Here is a 25,669-nt window from a genome sequence, read left to right as displayed (position 1 = left end):
TTCCTCTGCCTTTCCCCACAATTAGGGCCCTAATGGTGGTGGACCATTAAAAAGATAGTAAAAATCAACTTTAAAAACAGTACAAATATATAAAACCAACAATTAAAAACAAACAAGAAGGGTCAGTGAGGGAAAGGGCACAGAAGAGTTTCTGGTGAAAGACAGTGATTGAGTGGGCTTGACAAATCTCTGTGGGGAGGAAGTATTTTAGTACCAAAATTGAGGACTTTTCTTGGGTTGTCATCCATCTAGCATCAGATGGTAGGGTGCCCGAAGCAGGGCTTCTTAAGATGACCTGAGTGGTCAGGTAGGTTCATATAAGAGTAGGCAGTCTTTCAGGTAAGCTGGTCCCAAGCTGTATAGAGCTTTAAAGGTCTATACTAGCACCTTATATTGGGCACAGAAGCAAACTAGAAGCCAATATAGATGGAACAAGATTGGAGTGATATGGTCCCTACAATGCGCTTCAGTCAGTGTTGTGACTGCAGCATTCTGTACCAACTGTAGCTTCCAAACAGGGTTCAGGGGAAGTTCCATGTATAGCACATTGCAGTAATCTAATCTAGATGTAACCAGGGCATGCCACCACAGTGGCAAGATCTTTCCTACCCAGGTAATTAGTACAAATATAAAAAAATAGAATCAAACTTTAAAAAAAAGTTCTTTAAATTGGAACCTGAGTTTTTTTGGCCACTGTGTGACACAGAGTGTTGGACTAGATGGGCCATTGGCGTGATCCAACATGGCTTCTCTTATGTTTTTATATTCTTATGCATGTTTGGAGAAGGATAATCTTGATTTATAAGATCCCCGTGGCGCAGAGTGGTAAAGCTGCAGTACTGCAGTCCTAAACTATGCTCACGACCTGAGTTCGATCCTGGTGGAAGCTGGATTCAGGTAACCGGCCCAAGGTTGACTCAGCCTTCCATCTTTCTGAGGTCGGTAAAATGAGTACCCAGCTTGCTGGGGGGAAAGTGTAGATGACTGGGAAAGGCAATGGCAAATCACCCCGTAAAAAAGTCTGCCATGAAAACGTGAAAGCAACATCACCCCAGAGTCGGAAACGACTGGTGCTTGTACAGGGATTGACTACCTTTACCTTTTACGTTTTTAATCTTGATCCAACAGGCCTATCCAGATGGCACCGGTGACACTCAGACAGCCATGTTCAGCAGCACTGGAAATGGCACCAGTCTTGCATGAGTTGCATTCCCCTGCAACTAAATGTTGTAATTTTTGTATTAGGAAAGAGTGATATCTCTGTACAATAGAAGTGCTGGCATTCAGCCTATTAGCAAGAGTGGTTTCACTTTCCAGTTCAATTTGGCTGTTGCTAGCAGCCAGTTCTATTCAAGGTTTCCTCCTGATGTTCCTTTGTGGTTATAATAAAGTTACCTGTTATTATGTGGCTTCTGTGTGGTCCCCTCTTCATGATACATAACATTTTTTTGTGAAGTCATCCTTGCAGGTGGTTGTACACTCTCAGCCAAAACTAAAGATCCTGCTTGCTATTGTTGACTCTGTTGAATGGAAGAATGTTGAGCCAAGAACAGGCCTGCTGCAGTCTAGGGCAGTAGGTTCAGACTGAATTTAGGAACAGAATTACTGGGCAGAATGAGATACACTTTCTCTAAGTGTAGGAGTGTAGGGGTCGGTGTTTCTCCTTCTGTTGGAAATTACAACCAAAACTAAACAATGCCTGAAACTCTTTAACCACTCAGTAGTTTCCGGAATATAAAATAATCTGTCGTAGGCAGCTTCTTCCTCCTTTTAAATTTTCTGACAGTGGAATAAGTACTTCAGAATAGGAGTCCAGTTAAATAGCAACAGTGATATTATGCAAGATTAACTGATTTGCAAACAACTGAAGCTGGATATGATTTTCTCTGACTATAAAGCTCAAGGGGAAGATGAGCTCATTGGCTTGATTGGAAAGTACAGTTAAGGGGGCAGGTGGAGAACAAGCCACTAGGATGGAGTCAGGATTTGATGCAGAAACGTGATGGAGTGTGATGCTTGCTGCAGAATTACCAGAAGCAAATGGCACATAATTTCAAGAGAAGATGTGGTTTGAAGTCCCTTTCAGCATTTGTGTATTTTGAGTTCCCAGCAAGATCTAATGGCCTCGTCACTATTTATGGGTAAACCAGATGACTCCAAATGTGAAACAAGAGCTCACCAGAGTACTAGTTTTTCATGTGAAGGTATGTGAGACAGAGGAAGAAAAAAAAGAGAGTCTAGGATGTATGATTTAAGGCTTCCTATATGGGTTTTGTTCCTTAACTCTGCCACTGCCTCAAAGAGATACATAAAGTTACTCCTCTTTGCTTGAGACCCTGTTTCCATAAGGTCAAGCTTCCTCTGAGCGTTCAGGAGAGAGTGGGGTGGCTGTTCTTAACAGAAGTAAGATCCAGGCCTGAAGAAACAACTTCACATTCTCCTCCCCCACTGTCTGCGCTGTAAGCAGTCACTGCTGGCAACTGCTGAGGAAAGGAACTTTGATGGGCCAATGTACAGAGTGGGTGTAGGGTGGGAAGGATGAAGAGTTGTAGCTGTCACAATCTGAGGCAAGCTTTCTTGGTGGAGTACATTGTCCTTGCATCCTCACTTGGAGATGTGCAGTGTGCCTTTTCTGTTGGCTTCTCAACCCCTCGTGTATTCTAAACATTCTCAACTTGTCTTGAGGCCACAGAGACATAGCCTCAAGACTTGTACCTTGTAGTCTGAATTATGGGTGACCTGATTGGGGGTTACATAGTGTTTTGGTGGGCTGTGATTGTCTGCAGCCTTAATTGATGTTCTATGTTGTGCCAGGTGCTTGGGAAAGGTTGGGAGATGGGGGGGGGGGCACTTGAATTTTCCCTAGCATTTGCCTCTATTGTGTGTTGATGGGGTTTTCAGTAGTATGGCATTGTGCTGGCATCAGGGGCATATCTGTGGCAGGAGAGAATGATAAAGCTGTCAAAGCCCCACCGTTCTGATGATAATCAGTTCTTTTGACACCAGAGTTGTATCAGCTTAAAACTGATGTAGCCATGTATATATGCAGGATACAGCCTTATAGTATATACTCTCTGTTCTAAGCCATTTAGAGACAGGGTGCTGCTGAATGTATTGGTACTGGGTTTCTGAATTGATTTAAAGCCATGCAATAGTATGGATTTACAATTGCATTTCAGTTTGCTTGTACCATACTTTGATTTGAGTCTCAACTGCCTAGAGCAGTGATGGCGAACCTTTTAGACACCAAGCGCCCAGTTTGCAATCCAAAACCCACTTATTTATTGCAAAGTGCCAACATGGCAATTTAACCTGAATACTGAAGTTTTAGTTTAGAAAAAACAACTCAAAGTGAAAATAACAAACTGAAAGAACATTTGGTCTGGATAGCATTTGCTTAGGAAACCAACAAAATAGTAACATGTCAGAATGGGAGAATGCAACCTCCAGCTACCACCTGGAGCAGGGATGGCCAAAACGTGACTCTGGAGCTACAGATGGTTCTTTCACAACTATTGTGTGGCTCTCAAAGCCCCCACTGCCCCATTGGCCAGCTTGGAGAAGGCATTTGTTTCTTTAAATCCCTCTCCAAACCAAGCCACTCAGAGCCCTCTCTGAGGGCACACATGCTCCCTCCCCCCACCATGCATGAGGCTTGGCTCCCCCCGCAGCCCCCCACAGCCCCCCACCTTCCCTCTCTCCCCAGAGCTGCAGTGCAGCCGTGCTCCATGGCCCCCCTCCTCCTCAGAGGCGCGCCGACCTGTACTGTGCCAAAGCTGGACCCTACCAGCTTCGATGCGGCCAGCGCACCTTCTAACTCTTTGAAGCTGGAAGTGAGGGGGAGCTAAGCCTTCTCCCGCACGAGCTTCAAAGAGTTAGAAGGCACGCCAGCTGCATCGAGCTGGTAGGGTCCAGCTTTGGTGCGGCGTGGCACAGCGCGCCTTTGAGGAGGAGGGGGGCCACGGAGCATGGCTGCATTACAGTTCCGGAGAGGGAGGAAAGGTGGGGGGCAGTGGTGTGGGGGCTGCGGGGGGGAGCCGAGCCTCGTGCACAGGGTGGGGGGCAAGGGACCGTGCGTGCCCACAGAGAGGGCTCCGAGTGCTGCCTCTGGCACCTGTGCCATAGGTTCGCCACCACTGGCCTAGAGGATGTACCTATACTCTGTGAAATAGCAGGAGTTATTTACTATGTTTAATCTATGTAATGTGTACATTTTAAAAACAGTTCATTGTCTACCCAGTTGAAATTACTTTGCATTTTATAATTAATACTTGTTCAAATATTTCTACTCTTAATTCAATAATGATAGGGAGATCACAAAAACAACCCAGTCTGATATAATCTTGTTTAATCTGTTTCCTGGAATGCAGCTTTTCCTGGTGATGGAGCAGGAACAATTGCTTTTGTTAACACCTTTTCTAATCCCTGGGTTTATTGGGGGAGAACACAGATGGGCCTAGGGAAAGGAAAATCTTATTTACACTTTAAAATTAAAGAATAACTATTTCAAGGTGTGCCTACCTTTCACAGCACAGAGATATAAGAGTTTTGGCAGTGTGTGTGTCTCTGTGTGATGATTGCTGACTACCTTTCAAAGACAGGTTTGTACTATGTGGGAGAACATACTGAACTTTGCTTCTGGATGGAAACTTCATACCTACACCCAACTTTATGCTTTCAGTTAAATCATTCTCTGAGATTGTGTAAAATCTAGGAATGAATTATACAGAACATCAATTTTATGCTGTGTTTTTCCTGCTATGACTACATATTTGTGAATTACTTTTAATTATTGGTATAAGTGCAATTGTAAATAGAGTTACATTCTCTTGTGTTTAGAATGGTTTAGCTCTCCTTCAGATTGTACAGCTGGCGTACTTTGTTTATGCGGCTGTGCATGCATCTTTATTAGAGAGCTTTTAAATCTATTGTCTCATGCTTCAGAAGAGTTTAATGCTTACAATAATTTCTGATTGCTGGGCTGGAGCAGGCTCAAGTAAATCTTGTCCAGTATCCTCTGGGAGCCTTATTTGGAGATCCAAGCATTATGTTTTTGGACTATTGAAACCATTGCATTTGAATCTTTTCTTGTTTTGCATCAGTTTGTGATAATGAAGTGTGAAATAAAGTTTCTGAAGACTTAAAGTTGGACATCTCAGTCTTCCTGAAATGTGAATTACCAGGCTACCCAATGGGAAGAGAATAATGCATATCAGGAATTTTTTCCAGCATATCAGGCTGGAAACTTATTTTTAAAAAAGCTGGGAACTAGAAAATGTGTTAGTGAATCATTATAATCCTATAGTGATTAGCAGTTGCAGGGTTTTTGTTGTTGTTGTTTTAAAGAAGCCCTCAAGCCTAGTGGAAGACTACAGATTTATATCCTGCCCTTCTCTCTGAATCAGAGACTCAGGGCGGCTTAAAATCTCCTATATCTTCTCCCCCAACAACAGACATCCTGTGAGGTGGGTGGGGCTGAGAGGGCTCTCACAGCAGCTGCCCTTTCAAGGACAACTCCTGCAATAGCTATGGCTAACCCAAGGCCATTTCAAGCAGCTGCAAGTGGAGGAGTGGGGAATCACATCCGATTCTCCAAGATAAGAGTCCGTGTACTTAACCACTACACCAAATGCGTGGGGAGAAAATGGTGGCTAGAATGAATTGAGGCAAAGAAAGGGCATGGAAAACTGGTCTGTGAATGTTTTCTTGCCTCGAGAATGCCTACACATTAGCAAAGTAGAATCAAGAGCTGCACTAAGAATTGTCTCTGTGTGAAGCAGGCCCTTATCAACCACATGCACATTCAAAGAGAACAAATCTGGATCAGGCTGCTTTCCTGGGAGCAAGCTCCATTAATAGAGTCACCATCTCTGTGCTGGCAACCCCAGGTAGCTTTGGGGGGGAATAGAGTGTGGGGAGAGTGCTGCTGACCCAGAAGTGATGCCAGTGAATCTGGGATGCTCTAGGAATTCTCTGAAACAGTAAGCTAAAGTCTAGAGATTGGGAAAATTCCTTGAATGTTGCAGATGTGATAACCAGAGAAGTGACATTGCCATGTCCATGATGTCATCCCTCCCATTTTCTTCTGCCACTCAATTGCCTGAGAGAGTGGACAAGAGCAGATGGGGGGAGAAGCTTGTGGCAACTGGCAACTCTCCTGTTGAATAAATGAGACTTACTTCTGGGCTTAGTAGGGTTTCCAATCCCCACTGCTGCTGAAAATTAAAACTGAATTTAAAAAATTTTAAATAAAAATCCACCAGCATGACCCACAATGACTCCATTTCTGGGGAATCAGCTGGAGCTGATGTCATTGTGCTGCCTCCCCTCCCCTCCCCTCCTCTCCCCTCCACATCACATCCCTCCCCCCAGCCTGGCAACCTTAGACCTCAGGGATTGCTGTCTTTGCCTCATGAAGGGACTAATGCCCATATTTGGATTTTCTCTTTGAGTAGTCCATTACAGAACATGATTTAATCTATAGAAAAATACCAAACTGAATTAATAGCATCTATGAAATTGAGAGACGTTTGGAGTCTGGGGAATTCTTTGTCGCTTAGACTGGTGTCCATCATCCTTTCTCCATTCTCCTGCATTCCAGTTTCTTTCATTCTTTTTTTCATGATGGTTAACTGTCATTTCAGAGTGTTTTTTTTCTTTAATGCATAATGACTGTAACTTGTGCAGCTGATTGAGTTGCAGTGCCTATTGATCTGTGTCTGATGGTAACTCTAAAATGCTAATTTAATTATTTCTGTAGACTAGTGTGTGTGTGTGTGTTTGTTTGTTTGTTTTAGCAACCACCACTACGGACTGTTTGATTTTTGGAAGCTTGATACCATAGTCAACAGTGTCTATCAGATGCACAGAGTCCAGCCATCATAAGACTCCCCAAAGCAATCTCATAATAACTCCCCTTTTCTGTGCCCCAACTTCCATTCTCCCTCATTTTCCAGGGTCATTAATTCTGTCACTTTATACACCAGAGAGCATTGCAGCCCCAGTGGGGAAACCCAGTAGTAAAAACTGTAAAGGCCAGAAAGTCTGCCTGTCTCCCATTATGACTCTCACAGTTTGGTGCAGTTTTTGAGGCTTAATGCTTTATGGCAGATCTGGAAAGGTTTAATAACCTCATAAAACCTAATGGAGTGTTGTGTGCTAGTACTCATTGATTGCCAGTTAGCATTTGCTGGCCCATTCTCACTTGCAGTTGGGCAGTTAATTTGGCAGTGGCTTGGGAGATTCGGGAGGGCTGTAACTACTCTCTGGGACCCTTCAGTGCAGCACCCCTCAAAGAGTAATTCCCTCTTTTGCAGTTAAGCAGATTTTCACAGCACAATATTCATTGTGCTTGCAAATGCCCTGCTCCCATTAACATTATTATTAAAAACATTCCTGCAAGGTCTGGTCCTAAAACAAAATACTCTTCCCGTCAGACATTAACTGAGCGTGTTCCCATAGGATGAAGAATCTTAATGCGAGGCCAAATGTTGTGGGTATATCTGATATGGACAGCTGGGTGGATGAGACAACAGAAGGATGAGACCTCACAGCATTACTTTACTATAAAGTGGAAGGCTGCGTTCAATAATAATAAAAAAGCCTCAGTTGACTAGATCATTACTATTTTAAGGATTTGCTTTTTAAGCCCCCCTCCCAAGGATGGAAAAGACCTGCTTTTTTGTTTGGAATTACCACTGCATGCTAAAATAGATTTCTCCCCCTTCCTCTAGATCTTGCTGCTTTTATTTCCCTCTTTAAAGAAACAGTTTCAAAACCTTTTTATTAAAGTGATGTGTCTGCTGCTGGTTTCTTTGCTGTTTGTCCTAATTCTATTTAAATAATTTAAAACCAGTATTAAGTAGTTTTCAGTTTATTAATGTTAAGATTTTGAAGTGCTCTCTATGGAATGGTGTTTATATATATATAATACACACACACATAAACATACATATATATGTATATTCAACTATTTATTATTAATAATTTTTACATTCTTATAATTTTATTATAGTATTATATCAGTTATTATATTCTTGGCTATAAAAATCTGCTGAAAACTGGTGCTTGTTTGCAACAGAAATTACCAAGCCCTTCATGGTGGCTGTGGGGGTGGGTGGGTGGGAGTTCAGAACATACAGAAATGTTCTGCTCAAGAATGTTTATTGAGCACAAGTGTAGCACTCCTGGCCCTTGGAAAAGTGTGACTTCCTTTAAGCAAACAATAGATTGGTTGCCACTTTGTTTCTCTTGTGAAATATCAAAGGTTTTGGCTGCCACTAGACTGCTGTTGTGAGTACTGTGTACACAACCCACACCTGCAAAGAGTATTAGCACAGAGACTGCATTAGGGCTTGCCACCTAAACCCTTTCTTTACAGTCAAGGGACTTTGCAACTTGGGACTTGCTAAAGTCCATAGAGTTTATTTCTGGAGGCTCAAGACAACTGATTATTTTGGAGATTAGCCATTAGATTGCATTTTGAATGAAAGGCCTTCTTATTAGCACAAAGCTAGCCATTAGGCATTTTCTGTAAAATGACTGGATGCTATTCTGAATGAGTTACATTTTTTACAATGGTTATGTTCCAAAGTTATTTTTCACAAGTAGAGAGTCTACTGCTCACACAAGGGGTCCTTGCTTCCTATTACAGATGCTCATGTTACATGCCATGCTGTTCCCATGAACCTTCAGTTCCCAGAAGCCAGATTTTAGGTAGTGCAGCAGCACTGGGGATGCAAGAAAGATGCACTGTGCAAGCAGAGCTCCGTTTGCACTCTTTTGGATTCATCTTATTCTCCTTGACCATATTTAGCCAGAACGGTTGATTTTTTCTGTTTACAACCCACTGAGATTCTGCTGAGTTGACTACCTCATAGACATCAGACACCCTGAATTAGATTGCTGGCTGTTACCAGTTATTTAGTGGTTCCTACTACTACTTTGGGGCAAAACTGGAATCCTACTTACATGCATAACCAAGAAAGACAACAGGGACAGGAGACAACATCTTCATCTGCTCTGACCCAAGTGTGATAAAGCAGTTGTTACAATCTCCAGGTCAGAAGCCACAGCCCTAAACGTAACTGGGAAACTCTGCCAAACCTCCGAAAGATTAACACATGCTAGTGGTACAACTCTCAGAGATCTAATCTGTATGTCACTGAGTAATAGAGGTGTAAGCTGTTAACAAAGACTTTGCAATTGGTGACAGTCCCTTTTCTACTAAATTCCTTGTTTCATGGCCAAAGAAAAGGAGGAACAAGTCTGTAGATGGGTTGCTGAGCTTACTGAATCTCATTATATGGTTTTGAGAGTGGGGTTGGTTGTTCCCCTTTGTTTTGATTTTTGGGTCAAGCAGAGACTCCACTGGCAAGCAATAGTTGTAATAGAGGTCTGGCTTTGACAGACTGTAATTAATATCTGAAGAATTGATGGAGACCTTGAGGTGGAAGAACCACTACTGAGTTAAATAGCCCTGTTGTTGTAGCATCATTGCAAATAAGCTTTCACCTGCTGCTAATTCCCTTCTTGCTTCTCAAGGCAATAATTTATCTGAACAAAGAAGCAACTGGAGGCAGTAGATCTAGTATAGTCATAGGCACAGATGAAGAACAGCGGTTTGTGAATGAGATGTGGGTATATTGGCCAGCTCAGGAGCAAATTGTGCCCTCATGTAGGTACCAAAGGAAGAAGGAGAGGTTTGATATTTCTGCTGGGCTAAGTCTAAACAGAAACCCCAGTCTAGAGATCTGTACAGCTATCTATTCATTATGGAAAATAAGTGTATATTGCAACCTGCAGTGAGCTAGGGAAGTATCCTAAGTTTATCAGCTAGCCAAGCTGCTGTTTTTTGTTTTTGAGGAAATTACAAATGCCATTTCTTTTCAGTCTTTTTGTGCACCTGGAATGGTACTAGTGCTGAAAGGGGAATTAGCTGAGCATTGGGAGGTGATTTGATGCCCCGCTCCTAGTTGCAGAAGATTTTGTTTAAAGGTTTTCCATCTTCAGGATGGCTTTCCAAATATACGATCATATGTGCTTAGCATTTCTGAGAGCCCGGAAACAGCTAATTGATCCTTGGCAGAGGCAGTGTATAGTCAAAGCTGTTTGTTTTTTACATTTTAGCATGCAGGCAGAGAAGCAAATGGAATCTTTTCTCTTTGAGCTGAAAGACAGGATGCCTCTTCTCTACCACACTAAAACTCAGGAATCACTCACTGCATGCATCTGGTATAGTTATTGGATTGGCAGCCATATGCTTCCTCAAAGTGATGGGCTGTGGCCCTTACTTGGATAGCCCAGGCAAGCCTGATCTCGTTGGATCTTGGAAGCTAAGCAGGACTGATCCTGGCAATTACTTGGATGGGAGACTTCCTTGGAATACCAGGAGTCGGAGGCAGAGGCAGGCTGTATCATGTCATTTCTCTAACTTCTTCCATGCCCCATTATGGGTCACCAGATGTCACCATGACTTCCAGTCATGCATGCACGCACGCACTGACACTAATATGAGAGAGAGAGAGAGAGAGAGAGATGGTCTCTGACACAGAAGATCACTTATGAGTGGTGAGAAACTAGAGTAGAGATGGGTGGGTGTGGTAACCCCGGTAGTTCAGGGATAAAACCAAACAATCTATCTACACTAGGAAGCTCCTGAGCCAATACTAGCCATCGCTGTCCCAGACCAAAACAAAAGGCTGTGATATTTAAATGGAAAATGTAAATTCTTGGGTTGGGGTTTATGATTTACTCTCGTATTATGTGCCGCCAAGACCATACTTCTGTCTTCAGACCTGCAGCTGAATTCACATGTAGCATCCAGGACAATAGGCCCATCCCCTAGATGACCTCTGGACACTACAAGCAATATAAATGGTAATTTCCCTATGAAGTCATTTTGTTTGTAGTGGACAGTATACCTCAGAAAGTCCTTGAACGCATGACCCTGATTGCTAAATGCTGTTCTTCCTTTTATATGTGATTAAGTATGATACTGCAAGTCAAGGCGCCTACTGATGTACATAAACATTAGAACACTTTTAACAGCTGCAGGGGACTCTCTGGCAGTTGTCTTTGTGCCTGTGATGTTATCTCAAAGACTCTTTTCCATTCCTTGTCTCTGGAGTCCTTTGGAGGAGTTTTAAGTTTCTCTTCACAACATGGCAGCAAGTAGAGAGAGCCATTGCTGTTATGATCCTACTAGTGTGAGAACAATATTAGCTTAGTGGTTTCCCTGCTTTGAAAATCTAGCTAGGCCCTTTTGATGAGATGTATAAAGTGACATTAAAAGTGAAAGCTATTCTTGGTAGTTTGTCTTTAGCCATGTATGAACTTAGCCTTCAAGCACAGGATTGTCAATTCCAAATTGGGAATTCTTGGAGATTTGAAGGTAAAAGCCTGGGGAAGGCAGGGTTTGGGAAGGCGAGGTACCTCGGTGGGGTGTAATGCCATAGAAAGCACTCCTGAAAGCAGCCAGATGCTCCAGGGCAACTAATCTGTGCAGCCTGGAGGCCTGTTATTAGGGATGGACACAAACCAGGAAAATGCAGTTTTTATCAGTTAATTATTTGTGGCATGTGTGGTTCACAAACCATGGTCTATAACAAACATTTTGATGCTATATGAACCATTTCAGTTTATGAAGTTTGTGAAGTGATAGAATGCTAGAGACACAAAACTTGCAGGACTGTTCTCTACCTGTCCTCTGACTGACTGTTCTCTACCTGTCCTCCAAGTTTGGTGAGGATTGGATTTACAGGGTCTGAATTACAATCCCCCAAAGACAATGCCCTCAGGAAATTGATTTCTGGGGAAATGACAGGCACAAATTCAGGAGGTTCAGGAGTGTATAGAACAGACCCTGTGAAAGGCAGAGATACAAGGCATGCAGTGGGTTTCTGGCTGAGTCTCCTCTACCTGCCCTCCAAGTGTGGTGAGGATTGGATATATGGCATCTAAGTTATGGCCCCACAAAGAAGGTGCTTCCATCCCGCATCATTTCCAATGGAGCGGGGGGGGGGGGACTGCAAAAAGGCAAGGGCAATAGAAGCCCCTCAGAACAGAGCAAGTCTCAGATAATCTCTGCTGTAGAACTAAAGTTGGGGGGCATTTTTGCAAGCCCAGTGCAGATCCAGTGTCACTGTGCCGCTGCAAACCCAAGAGGACTAAGGTCTAATCAGGAAAGTCCTTTTGGGGAAAATGTCATGCACAGGTTCAAAAGTACTGTATATAAAATAGACCCCCTGAAAGTGTATTAAATGGACCCCACACATACCAAATGCACAGGGAATCTCACCCTGCCACCCTTTCTCTACAATCTCTCCAAGCTGGGGGCAGATTACATTTCTCGAGTCCTTGTCACTGACCCCCTCCCACCAAAAAAGTGCTCTCTCTAGAAAAGATAACTGCTGTCACAGAGGTCTGTGGAATGGATAAGGAACAAACCAGTAACACCAAACTCACAGGGAAACTTCATCTGGGCAGATCCCCTCCCTCCAGCCAGATGCTGGAGGTGAGGCAGGCATCCCCCCTACACTTGCAAGTCCCCCAAGTCTCCAGACAGATTCTGAAGGACAGAAAGGCAGTCATGACAAGACTTCTGACGGGGGCTCTCCAAAGTTACTCCATAACTGCTGAGCAGGCACCCCAGCCCCACCACCCCAGTGGAAACCAGACTTTTCCATTTAAAGTGATTAGTTATGCAGCAACAGAAAGGCAGGCATGACTTCTGACAGGGGCTCCCCCAAGTTACCCCACAACAGTTTGGTGGGCACCCCAGCCCCACAAAACAAGCAAGAAAAGGGTGTCCATTGCCCACAACTTTCACCCCCCCCCGCCCCCCAAGGCCTGAAATAACCCATGGCAAATTCTTCTGCTTTGCAGAGGAAAAGCTGGGTGGGCCACCCACAATTCTCCAAATGCAGACTTGGAAGGATAAAAAGGAAGACATGACAAGACTCCAACAGGGCTTCCCCAGAGTAACCCCATGTCACTCACAAGCAGGGGACCAGGAAGGGCCTTCTACTGGTTGCCACCACTCTGGTAAGGGTCTGCCTGGGAGGGCCCAGAGCACCCACCCAACCCCTGTATCTTCCTTCTTAACAAAACACTTTCTATCTATGACTGAAAAGACATGAGGACCCAGACAATATAACAATAATAAGTTTATTGTAAAGTGCTTAAAATAACAAGTGGTTTTAATTATTAGTGCAACAGTGGAAGTGAAAAAAACTCCCAGTAAAAATGGTGCAAAGAAATAATTAAAGCCCTAATGTGACTACCTGTATGTTCCCTTCCTCTAATGCCAACAGACTCACCACTCCTTGGGTGAGGAAACTGGTTGTCATTGGTGAACTGGGAGGACAATTGTGGCAAAGTTGCCAGGTGTACAGTGGTGGAGGCTTTGGCAGAGGTGATGGTGAGGAAGTACATTGACAGTCATCTGGCCCCGCCTTTCTTGCATGGCTGTGAGCCCTGAGTCCACCTAACACCCAAGCCCCAGCAGGGAAAGGAGTTAACAATCAGAAAGCTTTTGAATGTGGGTCCTTACTCAGCCAAGGCACTCAGTAGCTTGGCATGAGCAGAGAAACAGGGTGGCTCAGAGCCCTGAGTCCACCTAACACCCAAACCCCAGCAGGGGGAGAGAGGTTCACAATCAGAAGAGAATAAATGAGTGTTCTCTGTTAATTGGCTTTTAACAAGTTCTCTGCCTTTCTTTCTAACTGCGAACATCTGACAGATGAAAAGTTGAGCAGAGCGTATATATAGTTTTCTGATCCTGTAGAGCAGAATGGGAGCTCTGTTATTGGCAGCCAGCACTGCCAGTTAAGCTTTGGAGGGCTCCTATTGGTGTTTCCAAGACTGGAGAATTCTGTCCCCCCCCATTGTTTTAAAACAGTTTAATTGAGAGGAGACTATCTGGAAATGTATCCATTCACAAACTGCTATGAACAGCACCAATGTTCATGCCGGGCACCTTTCCATGAAAATCACTTTACAAAACATGAACCAACCATTTTTTTTTAATAAACTATAGTTCATAAGTCAGTTTGTGCCTATTGCGAGTGTGATTCTGGGAGATCTTCAGGCCCTACCTGGAGGTTGGCAGCCTGAATCAAGAATCAACTGTCAGGCCTGCCCCAGATGATGAAGAAAAAGACTGCAGATTTATATCCTGCCCTTCTCTCCGAATCAGAGATTCAGAGCGGTTTACAATCTCCTATATCTTCTCCTGCCACAACAGACACCCTGTGAGATGGGTGGGGCTGAGAGGGCTTTCACAGCAGCTGCCCTTCAAGGACAACCTCTGTGATAGCTATGGCTGACCCAAGGCCATTCCAGCAGGTGCAAGTGGAGGAGTGGGGAATCAAACCCGGTTCTCCCAGTTAAGAGTCCGTGCACTTAACCACTATATCAAACTGGCTCTGGATGGAAAAAGGCAGCCCTTGCAATAGCAGCAATCTAGGCCTCCATAGATAAAGAGGTATTCAGGAATACCCCCAATCTCTTCACTTCTGTCGATGGCACTAATTGAATATCATTGAGGGAGCCTGATCCCACTTCCTGCTCTCCCCCCATATAGACACAAGATTTCCGTCTTAGATGGGTTTAGCTTCAGTCAGCTCTGGTGCTACCAACCAGCCACGACTTGCAAAGCCTCACCCAGTTCATCAGGGGTGGAGTCCGGATGGCCATCCATAAGCAGATAGAGCTGGATATCATCAGCATACTGGTGACAACCCAGCCCATATCTCCAGACCAAGGGGGCGCATGTAGATATTAAATAGCATTGGGGAAAGGATTGTCCCCTGTGGCATACCACATTCAAGTGAGTGTTGCTGGGACAATTCCCCCCTGAGAGCCACCCTCTGTCCCCGGCCATGGAGAAAGGAGGTCAGCCACTGTAAGGCTAATCCCCAAATCTTTGTGTTGGCAAGGCGGTGGCGACTGTATCAAACGCTGCCGATAGGTCTAAAAGTATCAGCAGCGCTGATCCGCCGTGATCCAGATGTCTCTGGAGATCATCCACCAGGGCGACCCATAAATTCTTATCCCTTTAGGTAAGGGATAAGAATTTATGGAGTGTGAACTTTGGGAAGAGAGAAACAATAGATAAGCTGTCATCTGGGGTAAAATGAAGGCGGGGGGGGGCAGAAACAGCTGAAATGTCATAATTCAGATCCATCTCAGATTTATGAGATGACTCAAGGGCAGCAATCTAATAATGTTAACAGTGAACCAAAAACAACACGAACAGCCCAGATTGGCTCAACACTCGGCTGCTTTACAACTTTTCCTGTGATGGATAGTGCCGAGGCAAATATGATTGTGGTGGACAATTTCTCAGTTTTGTCTGTGTGAATTTAGTACCTTTAAAGCTTGAATACCGCCCCCCGCCACCATTGCTAGGGATATGAGTTTGCAGCTGGCACTGAGTACTCTTGCCCTCTTTCTCTCTTCTAGCATTTTTCTCCTTCTCTTCACAGGGAGCTGAATGGGAACAACATCACCCGTATCAACAGGAATGACTTTGCTGGGCTCAAGCAGCTGCGAGTTCTGTGAGTGCCCCATTCTCCACTACCTCTCCTAGAATACTATCTCCCTATCCCATTGTCACTACTGTCTATTGCTGAGTGGGAGTACAAGTGTGAACATCAACCCTAAATAGAATTGGTTGTCCCAAAAGGGAGCTCTCTTTGCCCCTTTCTTCTGTTTTTCCTTTGTGTTGTCCCAGTTCTGATGCTTTTGTCAATTTTTTAGGCAGCTGATGGAAAACCAGATCAGTGTGGTGGAGAGAGGGGCATTCGACGACATGAAAGAGCTGGAGCGACTGTGAGTGTCTCAGTCATGAACACATTGGGAAAACTGGGGGAAGGGAAAATATAGGGAGAGAAGGGTTGAGAAATCCCAACAGAAACCACCACAGTCAGTCTCTTCACTAGACAGGGTCATTCTTAAACCTGGAGTAATGAATTTGGTGACTTTTGTGACCCTCGGTGGATCAAAGGTGTAATCGGGAAAGAAATATAATGGCCATAGGCGACCAACACCAGCATTTACACCAGGAACTATTTTTTTTTCCACCCGCACTCTTCTGCTGACACAAGCAGATGGTATGAGCACTAAGTGTTTTTACACCCAACCCTGAACAGCCTGGCTGGCATTTATACCCAGATGCTTCTCAGTCTGTTCACTGTTTCATTTGGATCTAAAATAACTCTCTGCAGTATACATTCACTCAGGGACAGTGCACAAATCAACCCAAGCAACGTCTGCATCTTTTCAGCACAACAGCTGTAAGATACCACCATCTAACTTGGCTGCTCCTGTTTCGGAGCATTTCTTTCTCTCCCATTGACCCATAACCATCACTGCCAATGGAGCCTCATTCTGTCTGTGATAATCATGACTAGCCCTTTTGGCATCCCACAGAACTATCAGTGGCTACTAGCCCTGATGAGGGACTATCTATGACTCCATACGCAGAGGCAGCAAACTTCTGAATACCAGTGCTGGCAGGCAGTAGCAGTGGTGGGCTTCAGCCTCAGTGTGATGTTCATTTGGAAACCGGTTGGCTGCCATATGAAACTGTATGCTGGACTACTTCAGCCACCGGCCTGATCTAGCAGGGTTGTTCTTACGTTCCTGCTGTCATTCTAATTGCCAATTAAAGGCAAATAGGGCTTGCAATATAGAGATTCAGGCATACAGTGAAGTCCTGACAGTTGCCAACAGAGCACCATGGACACTTTCATTTTAGTTCTGAAAGTTCAAATGGTGCTATTATGGGCTTTTTCTTAACTGTATGACCACTGATTGATCTTCTAAGCTCTGTACCTTGGACACCAAATTGTCTGTCTTGGCCCTTGGCTTGTTCCATTTGCCTATTCATTTTGTACCTCTTTGACTAAAAATTCATATTATTTTATTTAAATACCTAATATTCTGTCTCAGTCCTTGGCTTGCTGCACTTGCCCAATCACTTTGTAGCTCTCCAACACTGACTAAAAAGTCAAATACTTACATTTTGTAATCTGAGTGAATTTGCAGGGGTAAGCCAAAACTAAAGGAACAGTTGTTTGGATAGCATCCATCAAAGATTGTTCTAGTTAAGCTGTGAACTTCTCAAAGTACAAAAGACCACTCGATACAGAGGCAATGTTGAGGGCACTTTTGGCCCAGCTGTTGCTTTTCACTGAGCATGTGGGATGCACTGGGCATGGAAGCTCAAGCACCGGTTTTTACAAAGGCAACCGTAACCTCAAAAACTTTATCCTGGGTCTTTGAGACTATAGTTCTATGGTTCAAGGGTTGTGAAACTTAATTTCCCTCAGAATAGCACCAAATTAATTACATACTGTGTCTTCTAAGATAGCTACTCCCTTTCATCAGTTAAAGTGGCTTACTTCACTGCAGCTATTATATAGGATGTTAACCCTGGCCTAATTTTCACACTTCTCTCCACCTGTCCCCCTAGTTTGGTTGCACTGAGAGATTAGCCACTATGGACCAAGGCAATGGAATATGAGAACAGCAGTATCCCTTTGCTGAGTGGGAGTTGAGTTGTTCTTCATGGCCATCTTTAAAAGTTTTCTTAGGATATATCCTGCAGGAAGTTGAGAATGAATGGGATTATACCAACCCCAACATTTGTATGAGTGTATTTATAATCTCTTCTCCCCTCCTTTTCTCTAGGCGCCTGAATCGGAACCAGCTGCATACTTTGCCTGAGCTGCTATTCCAGAATAACCAAGCTTTGTCACGGCTGTAAGTACCCAGAGGTGTCTTGCCCGTTGCCTGTTGCTTTGTTTTTCTGTTCTATTGAAGAGAGATGCATGCAGATGTCAAATGGGAACGCTGCAAGAGAAAAGCTGAATATGTGATGTGGCAAGTGTTGGATTGGTGTGATTATCAGAACATATAGTAGCACAGTGTGAATTTGTGGTGTGCATTCTTTGCCCAGAACATGTTTGAATAAACTTTACTGATTTTTTACTAGTGCTGTTGCAGTTAGAGTTCTGGATGGTACAGATTTGTTAGGATGCAGGACAAACTGATGTCGATGCTGCCTGCTCATGACTATTATAGTTGGCTTTTGAGATCTTATAAATTTCACCTGGGTTTAGGCATTTTGTTGTTGTTCAGTAGCACAGTTGAGTCTGCCTCTTTATGCATGCTCATGGATTAACCTAGTCCCTACATAAACTACAATTGTGAGTATTGTTACAGGATAGCAGCTAGATTTGGAAATCAATCACTGATGAGCCACTTCAGATGTCTGCTTCCCCTATCAGCTGTACTGTTGAAGGAAGGAAGTGCCATTTTACCACTGGAAATAGGCACTTCTGTCTCTGTGTTTGTGCCAAAATAGCCATGATGCCTTTATCAATCTGATTAATTGGTCTGAACTAAACATGTATACCAGGATAGTCCCCTTAGGTGTCCTCTCAGGTATCAAGTGCACTTAATCCTGTTGATTTAGTCTGTGTATCGTCATTTGTTCAAGCTTTCCTCTAAAAGTTCCCCTGGAAAAACTAGGAGTCAGGGAGGAAGTGCAGTTACTCTGCAAAAGTAAGAAAGAAAAGTCCTTTGGCAAGGGTCCATACCATCCTTGTTCAAAGGAAGGGATCCCAGTTGAATTTGGTAAGACAAACGATTAGGACTTTAAGAAGAAAGAACTGGTCGCATATTGAAGGCAATGGCAACTGTTGTTACCCAACCTGGACTCATAGGAGGGGGAAATTAGCTTTAAAAAAGAGTTCCAGAAAGGAATAACACAGGACTTTGTAGGTCTCTGTGTACCAGGATGGATCTTGGTGAGAATACCCCAGAATATAATTAGGAAGAGAGAAAGTGATTGTAAACACAGATAATTTTATTGTATACAAAATAAAATGTAAAGAACCTGCATTGGGCACCTGAGAATTAATTCTGTAAGTAACCACACATGCACACAAACACACACCCCAACAAGAGGGGGTCACTTATAAAAGGTAGGGGGGAGGGAATTTAGAAGTTTTAGGGAAGGGACACATGACCTGAAATCCTGGGCTTTGAGGTCTGGAGAGTTCCAGGAAAAATTTCAACTGAGGTCCAAAGAGCAGAGTGAGGGGAAAATAGGGAGGCCTGAAACACAGTTGCAGGGATGTTTAGGTAGTGGCACACTTTCCACTGAGTTGGGATAGTTGGTCTTTTTATGGGGCAGGGTCCTATAACTAGGGACCCTTCCCCATGAAAAAGACTGTGCTTAGTTGAGGATCTAAGTTTGAAAAATGCATGAAATTAAGGTGGTGGGGGGACTGGAAAGCTCAAAACATGTGGTACCAACCTCCAATCAGTTCCCTATAGCTCTGCTGGTGGTAGAAACCATTCCTGGAGAAAGCAGCTTGACTGTGAACATTTTGACTGGTGGATCATAGTAGCTGCTTTTCAGCTGCCATTCTGGTTCTGACCAACTGAGCTTCTTGCTTATGATAAGATTTGGCACTGGACAACTAGGATAGACAACTAGGCTCCACATTTGTGGAGCAATTATGGGTTTCTACTGACCAGTGAGCAGGACATGTGAGAAGATGGCATAGTTATGAGAATGTTAGTACATAAATCTAGAAGGCATTTCCAGTGCTACAGTGTCTGGACCAAAAGAACTTTGAGGAGGCATGAGTGAGAGAATCAATGCTGTCGAGTACCATGCATCGGAATGTCAGCACTGGGCTGAAAGGACACCCTCTTGCTCCAGTGGTGTCAGTCTTTTTCTTTTTTTTTGCTGCGATATGTACATTTGGGTATACATGGATATGGGCTGATTCACAAAAATGTCTGTGATGAAACATGTGCAACTGAGAACTGGAATTCTTTCTTGTTGCATTGAATCTCTATTACTGTCACAAGAACATGAATCTAAATAACTTGCCTTGGGTTCTGTAATTAAACAAATAATATTCAATAACATCTCTAATATTTGCAGAAGCCAGGAAAGGGGAAATACATTTCAATGTATTTTTAAAAAGCTAATCACCAGCAGATTAAATATAAAATGTACAAGTAAAATGAGGGACTATCAAATTTCCTCTGTCAACCTGCCTCTTTGAAAGCTTGTGCTAATATTTTTAAATATCCATCTGTCAAAAAAACTTATTTATAATTATGTATTTTAAATATGTCTTCTCTAAATGCAAAAGCAGCAATGACTTGCATAACATGTTTTCTTCAATGCATTGGCAGTTGCTAACAAAACATTGTCAAAATGGGGGGGGGAGGCATTTGTAGAAGCTCATTAGCACATATTGGATGGAGGCAAAAAGGGTTTCTGGCAAAGCTTTTGAGTCAGAAAAAGCAGCTTTAATAATAAAAGTTATTATTACTGAAGGTAGGTGTATGAGCAGAGGTGATAGCTCAGAATAGGAGAGCTGCTTCCTTAAAGGTAGAACCAAATGAATTACTTTAGATGAAGGTTTTGGATTTGGTCAGTTATTATGATGTTTTTTTTGCGTTGGCTGGGACAAGAGGCCACAACACAGAGATAACTGATGTCTTGTTTCTGTTTCTGTGTGTTATCCACTCCCTTTCCTTTACAGGGTTGTCTGATTGTCAAAAACTACCTACTGCAAACACACACACACCTGTATGAGAACTAGGAAGAATATCTTCTGATTCTTATATAAGTGTAATCAAAATCTTAAAAATGATTACTAACATTTCTGTCACAATGACATGCTGATAATGTTTTCTTATTTACACATAGGATGGGTTCTCCAATGAAAGGGCCAATTCACACAATACAGAGTCACCCCAGGTGCTTGGGACTCCATGCTACCCAGATGGGAGAAAGGGGTTCAGCCTTCTTTCCCAATGCCAGTGTCACAAACAGAAGTGGCTCTGGGGAGCTGCTATTTTCTTCTTTGGGAAAATTCTATGTAATGACAACTGTACTTAAGTTTCCAAATGGAGGAGATAGCTGCTCCCCAGGGCCATTTCAGCTTATGGAAATGGTGTATGTGTGGGGTTGGAGAATGAAACCTGAATTCTGTGCATGCTGCAACTGCAATCAGAATACAGCTCCAGTGTGCATGGGAGGCACAGAACTCCTGGCAAAGGCATGACCCAAGGATCCTTGTGGCAACCATGAGGAGTTTGTATCTGTGAAAGCAGGGATAAAGAATAAGATCACAGGTCAATTATGATTTCCCTACTTCCTGTTGTTTCCCTTCATTTAAAAATGAGGAACATAATGGTATATATTGAGAGATTTTAAAAATCATGATACAGTACAATTGTGGAAGATAAAAATATTAAGAGGTACTAGCAAGAAGAGCTAGACATAAAGTGACAGAGAATGGAACAGTCATATCCTAAAAAGTTATTTTCTTCCTTTAAAGTGTACACAATTGGCCATTGTCAGATTTAAGATAGATGAACCATTGCTCTAAAACAGCAAGGCTGCTCATGTATACATATAGTCTCTGCAGACATCCTGAACCTATGCTACAAAGAGGTGTGAAGGTCATGTACTTTAATATTGAAGGACTCTCAACATTCTCAGCCAGTGGGTGGCATTCTCACACTGGGAAAGGAGGCACAACCACATGAAGAAAGTGTGGGTTTCAGATTGTAAAGTTTACTTTCCCTTTTCTCCCCCATATTTTAAGGAATATTAAGTTGCATTCTGTGGAGTGTCATTATTTGTCCTGGATTGTTAGGGCTTCCAGTCTCAAGCACAAAGTTGTGTGTGTGGGGGGGGGGGGGAGGAAGGTATGAGCAGCCATTCCCCAGCTTAGTCCAGGATCTGCTTGTCAGATGTAAGACCCTAGGAAAAGGTTTGAAAGGAAGCACCAAAGGAGATGGTTTCCTCTGTTTTGTATGTGATATAAAAGGACAAGAGAGGGATAGGCCTGTGCCAAGCCCCCTAAAAGACATGGTTTCTGAGGCAGCCGTTACCATGGCAGCTGATGACTTGATCTGGCGCAATGCCATTGGCCCGGGACTTTGCTCCTAAACAGTTGTTCACTGTTGTTGCTCACACTATATGCTGCTGATAAAAAAAAAATATGGCTTATATGAGGGGATCTCGTGCATGTGTATGTGTGTGCATGCACACCCCATTAAGGAGTACAACCAAGTATTGTGAGAGTTATGAATGGCTTAAACCCCAGAGTGATATCTCATTTTTCTGCCTGGTGCCTACTGTAGCTTAGACCTAGTTTATTTTAATTCTTTCTGGTTTTGTGCTATGGGACAATCATAGGACACAACCTCTATGTTTTATAGCCTAGGAATTGCCTAAATACAGTCACATGAATTATACAAGTAATAGACATACTGCAAGAGCTGGAGGGTTTTCAGATGTGTGCTTTTCAGAAATATCGGTACTACAGAGCTGAGAGTTTTGGGTTCTGAAATGATGGGCTACCAATTTAATATACAAGTGATTCTTTTTTGTCCTCATCAATTTTACATAATTCAGGTTCTCTTGAATCACTTCATCTAACTGTGAACTTGATGGTGCTCTGCCAGCTGGTGTAGTATTAACATAGGGCCCCCACGGACAAGATAGGGTATTCTGTATACTCAGGAGATTCCCTAGGGGTTCAGTAAGATATTAGTTTGTAAATAAAATTGTCATTCTCTTAATGAGAACTCAGTATTCTCATTGCCCATCTGCAGCAAAATGTAGTGAAACAGTCCTCCTGACTTGTGAGGGCTGCTCCGTTTGGCCCTCTGAGGCAGCACCCTAATGGAGGGATAAATTATGTTTTAGGAAAAGCACTTCTTCTGATCCTAATTCATTGCAATGTCCTCTCCCTAGGACTGTTTGAGTTGCAGAGCTCCTAACAATGTATGATATCATGAATGGAGGTGAAATTAGGGTCAGGGGATGGATGCCGTGGATCAAAATTCCTAACCCCCTTTTATTTAGATCTGTCTAATGCCAACTTGGTAAACCCGTGTAACGTAGGAAATTTTATGTGGGCAGCTGAGGCTGGCATCACCACGAAACCTAACTAACCTTCCATCCTCTTTATGAACCTCGTTTAAATGATAACCCTTTAGTTCAGGGCATCACAGTCCCTTTGCATGTAAAAGATGGCCTTTTTCTCAGGCGAACTAGTTTCTTGCATGTAGTCTTGGTGACATAGACTGGTTTAACTGATGGGGTTTCCCTCAAGGAACCCTGAGGGTGTTGTTTGATGGGAGCTAACAAATTCACACCGCCCCCACAAAACTACTTCACACAGAAAGCCCTGACAGTTTGGTTTAAAACAGGCTGAATTTGTAATGTAGTTCCTTTTTGTGAATGACATTTTTATATGGCAGCTTTAGCTTTGCTCTGTAGTAGTTGAGACTCCCAAAGGCAATCTTTTCAAAGCCTTCATCATGTATCTGTTGTTGTCTTCTCTGACCAGGGGAGAGAGGCTCAGAGGAAGAGCAATGGTGGCAGATAGCATGGGGAAGTCTTTTGCTGGGATGTTTAGGAAAACTAAAGGAGGAATGGACTGTATCAGCTGATAGGTAAAACAATTATATGCTTATGTTTAGAAAGAAGAAATAACATGGTAAAGATAGAAGGCAGTGTTTGGGAAAAATCACTTGAAACATGATTAAAAGGAATAGAAGGGCATCAGCTGCCAGGAAGGATTGGTGCTGATTTGGATTAGTTACCCACATTTTATCTTTGCACTGATCAATTGGTATGCACATGATTGTATAAAAACTTTTGGTTGATGCCATTTCTCTACAGGCTCTTCATGAGGAAACAAGCTTTCTTCCTAATAAGTTTACTCCTTCCTTGCTAGCACAACTTTTGCAGGGTTTGTGTGTATTACTTTCAGTTATCATCTTTTGTAAATCACCTCCTTAAAGGAAAAGGAGCTTCTGCATTCTCTGTTGTGGTCCCTTGCCTTATGGAATGACCTCCTTGATGAGGTTAGCAAGGCTTCCACTCTCCTGACTATCCCCAAACTATGCAAAATGAAATTAATCAAGAGGGCTGCTTTTTTTTTTGCATAAGTAAATAGGACTGTACTGTGATGAAATGGTTCAAAAGGTTGCACTGGTAAATGGGTAGAGACTCTGGCCTATACTACTGTATTGCTGTAAGAAGGCAGCAGACTAGATAGTTTCTACACCAAGTAACATATGTTTAAATGCTTATGCTTTGTTTCAAGTTTGTTTCAGCTCTGTTTTAGATCGTTGTTTGTTTTCAGATTTCTGTAGTTCTGATGCTATTGTATTGTTCCTTTTGATTATATTTTACTTGCAAAGGGAAGTCTTGCCTCACCAACTTTTTGAGAAAGTGAACAAGCGTGTAGACAATGGTAACCCAGCAGATACTATATACTTGAACTTTCAAAAGGCTTTTGAGAAAGTATCTCAGTGAAGACTAGGGATGGGCATGAATTGGCTCTTTATGAACTTTGACCATTTGGTGGTTTGTTAAGTCAAATTCATGGCAGGTCAACCAGCATGAACTTTCCATAACTTCAAAGCAACAACTTGAAGGGCATGTAGTGCAGCATCCAGGGGAGGTCTGCTGTGAGTTTGGTGTCTGTAGCTTGCACAGGATCCATTCTATACACTCCTAAAGCTCCTGAACTTGTGCCTGTCAAAATGACTACAGCAGTCATTTTGACATGTACAAGTACAGGAGTGCATAGAATGGATCCTGTGCACGCTGCAGACACCAAATTTGTAGAGAATCTCTGACTCGCTCTCTCTAACAGGTGGTCATATCTCCAGAAATCACTTTCCTGGGGACACCTTCAGGGGCCATAACTTTGACCTCATAAGTCCAATCCTCACCAACCTTGGAGGGCAGGTAGAGGAGAGTCAGCAAGAAATCCCTGGTGAGTTTGATATCTCTAGCATGCTGGGGGAGGGGGCTTTCTACTGCCTTTGTGAACCAAATTGGTTTGTGAGGCAGCTAAAAGTTCACAAAGGCCTGTGGTTTGTGAATGGAGTATGCCAAAAACAACTGACTGAACTGTGTTTTTCTGGTTTGTGCCCATCTCTACCAAAGACTACTGAGTAAACTGAGCAGTCATGGGATAAGAGGATGAGTTCTCTTATGGAATTAGAAGCTTGTTAAATTGCAGGAAGCAAAGAGTAGGAATAAATGGACAATTCTTACAATGGAAGGGAACTAAACAGTGGGTTCCCACAAGGATCAATATTGGAAAGGAAAGGAACGGTCCCCTGTGCAAGCACCAGTTGTTTCCAACTCTGGGGTGACATTGCTTTCACAACGTTTTCACGGCAGGCTTTTTATGGGGTGGTTTGCCATTGCCTTCCCCCGTCTTTTACACTTTTCCCCTAGCAAGCTGGTACTATTTAATTTATTCATAAATTATCTGGAACTAGGGGTCAGTAGCATACTGGCCAAGTTTGCTTATGACATAAAATTATTCAGGATGGTGAAAACCAAGGCTGACAATGAAGAGCCCCAAGAGGACCTCCACAGATGGGGTGAGTGGGCAGCAATGTGGTAAATGAAGTTCAGTGTTAGGTGTAAAGTGATGCACATTGGGACAAAAGAAAAAATTCCAGCTTCTAGTTTAGGCTAATGGGGCCTGAACTTGCTCAGACTGAGAGGAAAAAGAGATTTTGGGGTTGTAGTGGATAGCTCAATGAAAATGTCAACCCAGTGTGCTGCAGCAGTGAAAAATGCAAA

The 25,669-nt window shown here is 43.1% G+C and overlaps 1 protein-coding gene across 2 annotated transcripts in view; it reads left to right on the top strand.

The window, feature by feature from the left end:
- The window catches only part of SLIT1 (slit guidance ligand 1), a 163,620-nt gene that overhangs the window by 13,070 nt on the left and 124,881 nt on the right, over positions 1-25,669 (top strand). The window contains exons 2-4 of one of the 2 annotated variants that reach the window (XM_060241859.1): positions 15,489-15,560; positions 15,763-15,834; positions 17,698-17,769. In XM_060241859.1, the coding sequence (XP_060097842.1) occupies positions 15,489-15,560; positions 15,763-15,834; positions 17,698-17,769 (216 nt within the window). The remainder of the gene's footprint in view (positions 1-15,488; positions 15,561-15,762; positions 15,835-17,697; positions 17,770-25,669) is intronic. The other variant, XM_060241860.1, reaches the window with a different exon arrangement.

The sequence above is a fragment of the Heteronotia binoei genome, chromosome 6 (assembly GCF_032191835.1).
Source record: "Heteronotia binoei isolate CCM8104 ecotype False Entrance Well chromosome 6, APGP_CSIRO_Hbin_v1, whole genome shotgun sequence".
NCBI classification, from domain to species: domain Eukaryota; kingdom Metazoa; phylum Chordata; class Lepidosauria; order Squamata; family Gekkonidae; genus Heteronotia; species Heteronotia binoei.
This window is presented reverse-complemented; position numbering and strand designations above follow the sequence as displayed.